The sequence below is a fragment of the Ammospiza caudacuta genome, chromosome 8 (genome assembly GCF_027887145.1).
Source record: "Ammospiza caudacuta isolate bAmmCau1 chromosome 8, bAmmCau1.pri, whole genome shotgun sequence".
In the NCBI taxonomy this organism is placed as follows: Eukaryota; Metazoa; Chordata; class Aves; order Passeriformes; family Passerellidae; genus Ammospiza; species Ammospiza caudacuta.
The window spans coordinates 11,554,808-11,567,016 of NC_080600.1; the positions used below are offsets into that span (position 1 = coordinate 11,554,808).

At 44.0% G+C, this 12,209-nt stretch overlaps 1 protein-coding gene across 1 annotated transcript; it reads left to right on the forward strand.

Annotated features, from left to right (window-relative positions):
- Positions 1–2,712: 2,712 nt before the first annotated feature.
- Positions 2,713–11,502, forward strand: C8H21orf58 (chromosome 8 C21orf58 homolog). Its single transcript, XM_058809339.1, has 8 exons — positions 2,713–2,775; positions 3,479–3,536; positions 4,947–5,014; positions 5,994–6,137; positions 6,969–7,083; positions 8,746–8,876; positions 10,311–10,450; positions 11,487–11,502. Exons 1-8 carry the CDS (start codon positions 2,713–2,715, stop codon positions 11,500–11,502), a joined length of 735 nt encoding a protein of 244 aa, XP_058665322.1.
- Positions 11,503–12,209: the final 707 nt, after the last annotated feature.

The following is a 12,209-nucleotide window of genomic DNA, read 5'->3' on the forward strand; positions in this document are numbered from 1 at the left end:
GCCCATTGGCCGCAGATCATGACGCACCGAGGCTAGCGGCCAATGGCGACGGCTTTTCTCAGCCGGGCTCCGCCCACTCCCGCTAAGTGGCTGCTGGGATACCGCGGGCAAGCCGGCGCGAATGCTGGCCCCGCCCCCTCCCGCGGCAGCCACCAATGGGAGCGTCCCGCGCCGTTTCAAAAGGGCCGCCGGCCACGCCCAGCGCGGGAGACAGCCAATGGAGAGCGCGGATTTGGAGGCGGGCAATGGAGGCGGGGCTAGGGGCGGTGCCCAATGGAGGGGCGGGGCTAAGGGCGGCCAAAGGAGGCGGGGCTGAGGACGGTGGCAAATGGAGGCGGGGCTAGGGGCGGTGCCCAATGGAGGGGCGGGGCTAAGGGCAGCCAATAGCTTGTGGGCATGGTTGGTTGTTGCTTTCCCGCCTTTTTGTTTATTTGTAAATTTTCGGCGAATGAATAAATTAATGTTCATTGGTTCTAAGGTGCATGATTCTCTGCAGTAATCAACATTCTGTGCTGTACTGGTTATTGGTTTCTCGCTCTTCATGCTGATTTGGTTGTCATTCTTTGATCCCTCAATCGTCATTTCCTTGCACATGGAGTTGTCTCCAAGTTTCCAGGCTTCTGTCTCCTCTGGAATCTTCTGTCTCCTCCAACGTCCTTGAAGGGCCATAAATTTAAGACCCCAGATGTCCAAATGTACCAACTCCCTTTTGCTCTGCTTATTGAAGCTACAACACTGCTGGCTTCTTTGTATTTTGAAATAATTGAATTATAAAAACACAGGCTTTAGTCAAATGTGTTACTCAGAGCAGTGTGCTGGATTGGCAAGCATTAAAAAGACCATCTGCCTCGAGGGCAGTGCCAAAAGACAAAGCCTGAATGATTAAATGTCTTAGTGAATTGTTCATAAACAACTTGTGTGAAAGTTTTTTTGGTTTCAATAGCTGCTCCATCATTTCCCTTAGTGGCTGATGAGGATTTCTTTCATTTCTTTAATTTCTTTCTTTTCTTGAAGATTTTTTATCAGGTTTTCTCTTCCTCATTAAGCCAAATGCTTGTGTTTTTCCAGACAAACCCCTCTCCCCGACTCCACCCCGTTCTTTGATTGTATCCTCTCATTTATTTAAAACCTGCTGGGCTGTCCTCTTTTCACCATCTACTTACTAATTAAACAAAGCCAGTTCTTTAAAGCCTTCCTTAGATGCTACATTTTTTAAATGCACCCTTTTTTTATTTTTTATTTCCTGGACTCTCTTTCCCTCTTAAACCACCATGTCCAAAAATGAGCACAGTGTCCAGACTGTGACTTCAGCCCTGCTAAATAGAGCAGAATAATGATGTCCTGTGAGGTGCATGTAACACACCTGTTATTCTTTTATAGGATAAAATTTGTCTGGTTTTTCTGTTTTGAATCCTCATTTTTAAGTGTGATCCCTTGTCTGGGATTCAGTGTTAGCTCCAGATCCCTTCCAGCCAGATTTTGTGTGTGGCTGGCACATTCCTGGCACCACATTAATGAAAAGGTTGTAAGATGTCCCAGGAGTAAGGATCACAATGTGACCAAGTGTGGAAAAAAGAGAAAAGAAGGGAAAGAGAGATCCTTTAGCAGGTTTGCTGCCAACTGCCTTTTAATTTAATTTTTTTAATTTTTTTTTTCCCCATTGCTGGATTTCCTCTGGGATATCTGTCACATCAAGCACAAACTTCTCTTCATTTCCATTCAGTTGCTTCACACTATACTTATGTACACATATGTATGTGTATATTCTTATATACACACAGTATATGGTGCTATACTTTTAATGCAATACTTACACCTGGTTCTTTTTGCCAAACTCCCTTGTAACCCTCTATTCATACTGCAGCAAAGGCTCTAGAAATTCAGCTCTTAGGGGCACTCTGGTAAACCAGTTGGTGGTAAAATAATCAGCTCAATATTCAGCAGCAATCAAAAAGGGATGGGTTTCTTTCCTGGAAGCACAGAAGCAAACTACACTGGTGCAGTTTACAGGCATAACTAGCAAACTCCTTGTCAAAGGCTGCAGCAGCTGCTCAGATGGAGATGTGACAGAAAGATTTTGTGGGGTTTGCAAGTACAGAAATGGCCTCAGAGTTTGTTTCCCAGGAGAGCTGCTGGCTGGTGAGAGGATTTTCTGGCCTTGTTTCAAAGAACCATTGGTTTTTATTTCTTTTTTTTTTTTTTTTCTCTTGTCCACCAATGCGCTAGGCATTTGCTTTACCCAAGGTACGCAAGCTCCTGTGCCTGGAGATGAAATTGTTTATGTTACCTGTTGAGAGTATAAACTTAGCAACCAGGCACGAACCTCTGAGCTAATTAAAAGTCTCTAACAACACAGAGCACAGGATTAGTGATGCTGCCAGGGGAAGGATAGCAACCATTAGGAACAGAAAAATAAATATTCAGCCTCAGCTGCCTTCCTGTGAGCATCACAACCTGCAGCACAGAAGTATGTGGGGAGAAATGGCAGGAAAAGCTGTGTGTGTGACTTTGTGAATGCCTGTACTCGTTCTGATCTAGGAGTGAAATGGAAGCTTTTAGCTGCTTCTCTCAATTTCTGCTCATCTTGTGTTATTGGTTTTTAATAATGGAATTATTCTGTGAAGGTTGTGGAGGGGAAAAAATGAGCACTGAAGACCTATCTGCCTCTGTTTATCTTTTTAACCTGATTTTGCCTGCCTGCTCTTCCAGGAGATGATGGCAGATCCTTCAGTGGTGGATCAGCTGACACGGCTGAAACTCAAACTCCTAGAAAAGGTAAGGGAATCATTCTGCAGGGTCACCTTTGCTCTGCTTTTTGCTCTTGCATGTTGAAGCATTAACACTAAATTTTAACATAAATTTATGATGTTATAGAATCATTTTACTGAGATACACTGAGGAGTGCTACTACTCACTGTCGCTTTCTTAAATAACATTCTGCAAGTTTACATGGACCTACAGTAAATTAAATTGTCTTTGGTTTTATGGGAGAGGTCAACAGTTAGAGATTTTAACTGGGAGATGTCACCAGTTAGCTCAAAGCCAGTTTGAGCTGGGACAGATAAAGTTTAGGAGTACATCTTGAGTAAAGAAAATCCCAGATTGTTGTAAGGCAATTTTATGTCTGTTTTCACATAAGATGTGTTGCCTGGTCAGACCCTTGCTGAATCAAGAGTCCAAACTCAACATTATCAAGTTCTTCATGTGATGCAGCTCTCTGCCCTACAAAATAAATTAAGTCTTCTGATTCACCATGCTATCAGTTTTAAGATCTGGAATGGCCTGGACAGTTGGAAGCATCACTATTCTTTATGGTAACTGGATTTGTAATTAAGCATTTCATATTTCTTTAAGAACCACCATTTTTCTCCACTCCTGCTCTATTTCCTCCATCCCAAACTTGTGCCATAAGCTTGGGAATCCTTGTGAGCTCCTCTGCCTGACTTATAACCAGTTCTGGTTATGGTTCTGCCAACAGAGACTAGAAAATGAACAGGAGAACCTAGAGAAGATGGATTTGTCTCTCCCAGCTGCAAGTAAGAGAAGCATTTGTTCTAATTTTAGGCATATTTTGGAAAGGGCTTGCTTATGTTCTCAGGCATGAGTTCCTCAGGAGATGATCCCCTCTTTCCCCTTCATCTGTGAGGTAATTGCTTTTTATCTTTTGAATTTCTTCAGCTATTTTTTTTCCCCTGAGCAAGGGCAGTGAACAACCAGCTGAGCACTCACATCAGATGCCTTCCTGCCCAGGAAAGGTTGGTCTTATCCTGTGCAGCCTCTCAGCTGGAGCAAAGTGATCCTGATCCAGTTTGTCCTAGCTCTTACACCTAGGAGTACACCCTGGTGTAGTTTGCTTGGCTTGGGTGAAAAGGCAGGAGGAACCCTGTTGTAGTTTGCTTGGCCTTCTGAAAAGGCAGGAGGAACACTTAATTTCTTTGCATGGCACATGCACTGTTTATATTGTCTATGGATTCAAGGCCACCAAGAGAAGCTCTTTGATATTTCTACATTGTACTGTGGGTTCCTATTCATTGATCTGACGCACAGATAGTTGGAATTTTCTAATGCTGTGGCCACTTTTAAAAATCCCCTAGAACAATTTACAGTTTCAAAATACAAACTGGTGCTTTGCAGAGCAGATGCCAGGCGTGGCTCCAAGGTATATGAGAACATTCTTGCTTATCTTCATTTCAAAATCAGCCACGTGTGGCATGAACTGAAAAGGAAGCTGATGCAGAACAAAATGGAAGCAGAAAAGTTGATATTCAAACCAGATTTGATGGAGCTGTTACTACAGACAGGCGTCCTCTGCATGCACAGGGCACATCTAGAAACCTTCAGCCTGAAATGGATTCCTAAACCAGGAGGTTAAAAGAAGGCTTTAAAGAGCAACCTTAAGAGTTTATTTTCAGAGGGGTTTTGCCTGTGCAGAGCTGCTGAGCAGCTGTGGCTGCACATGGCATAAAGTCATTATCCACGCACGTATTTGACAAGAAAAGCAGCCCAAGCCTTTTGTGGAGGAACTCAAGCTGGTGAAGCAGAGCAACACTGAGTCCCCAGGCATGAGCAAAGGGGAGTCCCTTTATTGCAAAAACCAGATCTTTGTGAGCAGTTAGACCTTTATTTTCACTGTTTAAAATTATAACAGACATAGCCCAACCAACCACCATACACCACAATGTGAGCACATCATGGCTATCTAACTTCTTTTTCTACCCCTAATTCAGCTCAGTCACTTTCCCACAGTCCTCTTCTGCTTCTCCAAATAGCATTCCTGAGCCATGATTTTAAAAAGGTAACAAGCCCTTATTTTGTAAGGCTTTACCCATATGCAGCATCCAGCTATGCAATAACACATTTTCCACATTGATATCGTAACACAGGTGCTGTAATAGCTCTGTCTTTGTGATCCTTTGGGGAGATAATGGCAACTCTTCCTCTTGCAGGGAACAGACCTCAGGACCTGCTCCAAAGTGCCCTGAGGCAAAGGAGAAATCTGCTGCAGGAGCTCAGGGTAAGAGCAATTCCCTGCACATCCACTGCTGATGTGGGCTCAGGGTTTTCCTGGCCTTTAATTCTGGGGCTGGGCAGGGTTTAGTGCTCTGCTGCTTTGGGATATAAAGGCTGGGCCAGCTAATCAGGGAAGGAGCCTGGAGAGCAGCTTGGTTCCTCTCACTGCAGCTGAGGGAGCTTGCGCCTGCTTCAGGCGCTGAAGTGGGGTGATTCTGCTTCTCTTGAATCTGCTGCACCATAAACTTTCTGTGCCAGAAGGCAAAGAAGGGATTTTTAGCCATGCCAAAGTAGAGACAATAGTAATTGTTAGTTATTCCTAGCTTGTGGAGGATACCAACTATTGTTGCAGACATCTTTTATGAAAAATCCTTTCCTTAGGATTTTGCCTCCTGAGAAGCTGGGAGGCCTCAGGAACAAAATGTAAACAATGATTATCTGCTGCTGTGGAATGCAACAGGTGCATTTGTGATTGGCTCATGTTGGATGTTTTAATTAATGGCCAATCAGAGTGAGCTGGCTCAGACAGAGTCTGAGCCACAAGCCTTTGTTATCATTCTTTCCTATTCTGTTCTTAGCTAGCCTTCAGATGAAATCCTTTCTTCTATTCTTTTAGTATAGTTTTAATATAATATATATCATAAATTAATAAATCAAGCCTCCTGAAACATGGAGTCAGATCCTCATCTCTTCCCTCAACCCGAGACCCCTGTGAACACTGTCACCAACTATTATTGAAATGTTTTCCCAGACTTTTGGCAGCTTGTTCTGTGCATTTTTTTTCCCCCCAATCTTTTTTGCTTGTGCTTCAAGATCTGTGGCAAGGAAAAATTTCTTTATGCTTTTGCAGGCATTGGCAGTGCCCTTGCTGCAGGTTCCTAGGGGCTGATCCCATTTAGTCCAGGGAGCGTAACCATAATGTCTGCCTTGCTGTGACCAGGTTTTCTTTAAGAAAATGAAAAAAACAATACTTGACTTTGCAGGAGCAGCACCTTCTGGAAGAGCTTTCACAGCCACCTGCACCAGATGGGGGACACTGCCATGACCACAGAGCTGCCCTGCCACAAATCTACCAGATCCCTTTTCCAGCTTCCCCAGTGGAGCCACCAAGGATTATCCAGCAGACAGTAAGGATTATCTCCTAGAAAACACCACCAGCACTGTGCCAGACTGGGCTGGCAATCATTTGGGAGCTGTATGGGATTGCTCATCCCACAAAAAAGGAAGATTTGCCCATTGCTCTTTTATGGGACCCTTGCAGCGAAACCTAAAGGGAAAAAAGGGAAAACCTTATTTGCCATCTTACAAATAAACCCCAGAATTAACAATGGGAGTGGTTTACTCTTGCAGCAAGATGGCAAAAGGAGTGGCAGGGCTGCCCACACTCCAGCCTGGACATTCAGCCACTTTCTAATGCACATCACTGCCTGCTCAGGCAGCCCACAGCCCCAACAGCTTCTCCATGAGGATCCCAGAGTTTTCCTGAAGCCTGGGCAGATGACACCTGTTCCCATAGCTGGGGGAGTGTCACAGACGTGTTTGATGAAAAATCCTTTCCTTAGGATTTTTCCTCCTGAGAAGCTGGGAGGCCTCAGGAGCAAAATGTAAACAATGATTATCTGCTGCTGTGGAATGCAACAGGTGCATCTGTGATTGGTCTCATGTGGTTGTTTCTAATTAATGGCCAATCACAGTCCAGCTGGCTTGGACAGAGAGTCTCAGACAGAGCCTTTATCATTCCTTCTTTTTCTATTCTTAGCCAGCCTTCTGATGAAATCCTTTCTTCTATCCTTTTAGTATAATTTAATATAATATATATAATAACATAATAAATCAGCCTTCTGCAACATGGAGTCAGATCCTCATCTCTTCCCTCATCCTGGGACCCCTGTGAACACCACCACAGGGGAGCTGGCCAGAACCAAGCCTGACTTGTCCATTTTCCCTTCCTGTTGCAGATGCCAGCTCAGCCTGCCACCATCATCCAGCAGCTGCCTCAGCCCTCCCCTGTGATCACCCAGATCCCCCCAGCCCAGCCCTTGGCAGCCCCCCGCCCTGGGAGCATCAAGGAAGGTGAGAAACCCTCCATGGAGCAGCAGCTCCTGCCACCAGGCCTGGCAGGGGACATGGCATGGGCTCCAAGCTCCCCAGGGATGTGCTGTTTAATGAGCTGCTGCGGCTTGGGGAGTTGTGGTTTGTAAGTGGAATGGGTAGCAGTTGTGAAAGCATTCAGTTGTGAAACTCTTACGACTAAAACTAAAGAAGAAGGAACTTCAAACTCTAGAGGAGATTGGGAAAGCAGAACAGCTCAACTCGTGGCACTGAGTAATATGAACAAGGTGAAAGTCATTCACATGGGTGACTCCAGAACTGGCAAACAGGCTTCTAAAATCTGGTTTTATTCTTTTGTTCCTTCCTAACCTGCTGTTCAATCTCCTCAGGCTTTTGTTTGTACCCTGTGTTTGGAAATGAGACAGAACATCGGAAAGTGTTGTTCTAAATATAGTGCAATGCCAATAAAAGTTTGTTTCTAAACATAGGTGGGTGCTACTGTGAAATGATACATGAAATAAAACCTGGGACAATTTCCCTGGCTCAGCCTTCAGCCCAAGTTTCATCCTACCCAGGAATCCTCAGTCATGGAACTGCAGTATTTCACAGCTCATACTTCACCTAAGTATCTGGATTTTCAAATCAGAGTTTCTTTTCATAACCAAAATAGTCCAAATCCACTCAGGACTTCTCTGATGCTGCTACGTATGAACTACTTTTTGTATGATCAGTAAAAAGGAAAATGAGAGTTGCCTTCATTGTTTTCTCCCTTCTTTTTTTCTCCCCTCTCCCTCTTCACTCCTCCCCAAGTGAATTAGTTACACTGCACAAGTCCTTTGTATCCCAGAGATCCTGTAAGGAGATTTGATGTGCATGAAATGAGAGATTGAGGCTTGGACTTGATGATGTTAGAGGTCTTTTCCATCCTTTTCTATTCCATGAGCCAGTGGGCTCTCACTCAAGGTGGCACTGCACCATCACATAAGACATGGGAATAGGAATAACAGTGTTTTACTAGGAAAATTTTAAAAATAGTACAAAAAACTAGAAAATAAACTACTGGCAGAGGTAGAATATGACTTGTCACTGTTGGTTAGGGTGTTGGTAGCAGTTTTGATTAAATGGTGGCTGTAGTTTTCTTGGAGTGACAGATGTGGTTTTGTCAAAGCAGTGATTCTGTAGAAGGGTGTACGTTTGTTTTCAAAGGTCTGGTGGTGGTGTAGGTGGGTTTGGTATTTTTCTGGGAATCTAGTGGAGAAGATAAGTTGTTCTTTTGGGAATTTAGTGGGAAAAGGGTGTCTCTGTTGTTGTAAGTCTCAGATTATATTTAGGTAGGGATGTTTGGCTCTTCTTTCTGGGTGGAGCACCTTACAATGGGATGATGTAAGTTTTACCAGCTGTGCAGGGACACTCAGTGGCCTATTAATAGAAGAGATCTCTCTGGAGGGAGGATGGGTTGTGGAAGAGATAAAAGAAACTGCCCAATCAACAGAAGAGAACTGCCCTACTCCTAATAGATGGCAAATAGAATACACACATAGCTTACAGCTCAGGAAAGTGTGCCCCCTTTCAGCTGCTTTGCCTCTGTGGCAGTGCCCACTCTGTGCTGGAGGACTCTCTTTATAATTTTGCCTCTGCTGCTTGTCAGCTGTGGATAAAGCTCTTACTCTTTTCTCTTCCCAGACATGGTGGAGATGATGCTGATGCAGAACGCTCAGATGCACCAGATCTTGATGCAGAACATGATGCTGAAGGCTCTGCCACCAGCCCTGCTCACACAGCCTGGGGGGGCAGTGGCTCATGTCCCCCAGCAGGTAACAAACAACACCCAGGCCTGGCCAAAGCACACAGGGAGAGAGCTGGGAGAGCCAGAGCACTGGAGAGGACAATGAAAGGAAAGATGGCAGAGCAAGAGCATGCCCTGATGGCCACCTTCCTCTCCAGGCCGTCCTGGCATGCTGCATTTCACTGACATCAATTAATGGAATAAACTGGGGGGAGTGGGGTCTGAGGGTCAGGTGAAATCTGAAGTCACCAAGTGTTCTTGGACCTTCTGTACTGGAACCTGCAGAATCTCCTCCAGATAGATCCTAAAAATCTTCCTTTCCCAGGGGGTGGCTGAGTGGAACCCTGCCCCCCTCCATGAGGGGCACAGGTTTCTGCCCCAAAAGACCTCAAATAAACATTTAAAATAACTATATGTATAGTTATATATAACTGTTATATATATATAATTATATATATAATTATATATATAACAGTTATGTAGTTATAGTTTTATAGTTGTATAAATATTATATATAAATGTATATTTATATATTAATTATATTATATTTATGTATCATATTATATTTTATATTATTATAATATATATTATTTGTATAATATAATATATTATAATATATTATTATTTTATATTATATATATTGTTTATGATATTATGTTATATTTATATAACTTTATAGTTATCTACATATTATATATAAATATATAACATTTATATAACTATAAAAACAAAAAGCGTCAAGCAATTGAACCCCTTACCCAAACTCTCAAAAACCTATCTACAATAAAGTTCCTAAAAATAAAAACCAACAAATGCCGATTGCCACCTCAACAATGCACCGCCAACAGTACCAAACAAATCAAGATGCTGTAATCCCCACCCACAAAATAATCCATAAGCTAAAAAAGCAAAAGATAGTCAGCAAAACCCACTCACCCTTCAACAGCCCCATTTAACCTGTGCATAAATCTAAATAATAAAAAAAATCTAAAATAATAAAAATTAACTATAGACTTCCATGCATTAAATAAAATAACCACTAAGCACTGCTGTACCAAATATACTAAAACTGTCACTATAGGGAACAAAACAACAGTGCTGTTATCAAGGTGAAAAAAGGGAAGTTTTATTTTCTCACTTCAACATTTATAGATTTCCAAAACTGACAGTGGATTGGAGGGTGAAAGTGCCACCTCTCCAATGACACTGGGTAAATCAAAAGCCTATCAAATTTCTCCTCTTCTATAAAAGAATGCAAAACAATGAGTTATTTACAGGAAGCGTGTGAGCAAGTTTGTTACAAGAATGCAAACATCAGAAGGCTTGGAAGAACTTAAAAAATCAGGCGACAAAACTGCCACACAAACTTAAATCCAAACCAGCCAAGTAGTACGGCCACTATGGATGTTGCCACCGCGTTTTTCTCCATTCCCAAGCCACCCTTTGTCTGTGTCTCTCCAAGAAGGACCTGCAGCTTGCTGTGAAGGCAGAGAGACCCAAGGCGCCTGTGGTGCACCACCACCACCATTACCCTCCCGCGGCGGTGTTCCCAGTGCCCCCCAGCACAGAACAGCCCTGGACCAGCGCCTCTGCCCGGCCTCTGTGAGTCAACGTGCTCCTGCAGCCCTTTCCCTGCCCAGCTGGGCTGCCAAGGCAGACTGGGGGATAAATGCGGGCACCTGACAAGGGGGAGCATCACAGAGATCCCCCACCCTGCCTTTTGTGTCCCCCACCCTGCTTTTGGATCTCCCACCCTGCTTTTTTGGGTGTCCCTGTGAACCCAGCAGTCACCTGCCACATAAATCGGGGATGGGGAAGTCCTAAAGGTCCCAGCAGGGTTTATGTTCTCAAAGCACTGCTGGGACATTTGCTCATCAGAGATTCCTGGGAAAATAAAAAAACCCCAAACAACCAGCTAAGAAAATTGGTACAAAGGGAGGGGAATATCAGAAATAATGCTGAGCCTTTGCCACAAGCTCGTGCTTGCAGCTGGAGGGGGTGGGTTTAAAGTGCAGAAATGGCTGATTTCTGCCTTGAACTTCTCCCCAGGATGCTCCCAAATCCATAGAGCCCTTGAGCCTTGTGCACAGCCAGCTCCTCCAGGGGCTCACTTGCTTTGTGCCTCCTCTGAGCCTGCCCTGCTTGGCTTCCTAGGTGCTGGGAAGTCCTTACATGCCAAGGCTGGTGAAGAAATTCCCCTTTCTAGAGCCTGGAAGGTGGGGGTGACATGGGAACTCCACTTTTATTCCTGTCCATGGCTCTTTCAGAGCCTCAGTGAACAGGAGAACAGGGCACGGGTGACCTGCTGGCAGGGGTGTCTGCACAGCCCTCTTTAGCAGGGGATTTGAATTCCTGAACAGATTATTTCCCTAATGGGATTACAAGGGATGAGCATTTCTACCTATTTCCCCTTGGCATGGGTTTGTAATCTGAGCCAGTAAAGAACCCCTGGCTCCTGTCAGCATCAGTGCAATTCCCTGCAGACATCAGGAGGTCTTGTCATGGCCTTTAAACTTTGCTCTTCCTCTTCCTCAGCTGCCTGCCACCACAAGGCATGAGACCAAACACTTTGGTTTTTTTGCAGTTGCAGCACTATGGGCTGTTACTAAACACAATAACCCTGTTTTTCTTGTTGCAGGTGGCCCACATACTGACAGTACAGGATCCTCTGCAAGTGCACCAGAGCCTTTGTAAAACCAATAAAATCCTGCTGTTCTTCCTCAGCCGTTGACATGTCTTTTTCTTGAGCACTTTTCCCTCCTGTACTTTTCCCCAGAGGACAGGCTTTAATCCATGCCCATGTTATCCTGTTCATTTTAGTTTTATTTATGACTTCTTGAAAGGCTCACATGGAGTTATTATCAGGCAACACTTTTTCATGCTCTCAGCAGCCTGGTTTTGTTTAATATAGAAAGATGAATGATGATTTTATAGCACTTTCTCAATATATTCCCACCTTCTGTTTTTAGAGTGGAGAACATCTGTACACTGGGTTTGCTTGCTGCAGTTTTTGAGTGAGCCTGATTAAGAAAACCCAGGGACCTAAATTCGTCATTTTGGAATGAAGAAAAGATAGTAACTATCGCTGCTGGAAGCTGTCTGTGTTCCAAAAACAATTAATGAATAATTTATTTACTATGCAATGCCTCCCTTGCTCTTTGCCCTCTCTGCTCTGTTGTCTTTGAGATTCTAACTTCTCTACCTGAAAGTTGTGAGTTTGGATTGACTATTAGGAAGAAATTCTTGACTGGAAACATTGTCAGGCATTGGAAGAGGCTGTCCAGGGAAGCACTTGAGCACTGCCCCATCCCTGTAGGTCTTTGATAGCCACACAGATGTGGCATTTAGGGTCATAGGGGTT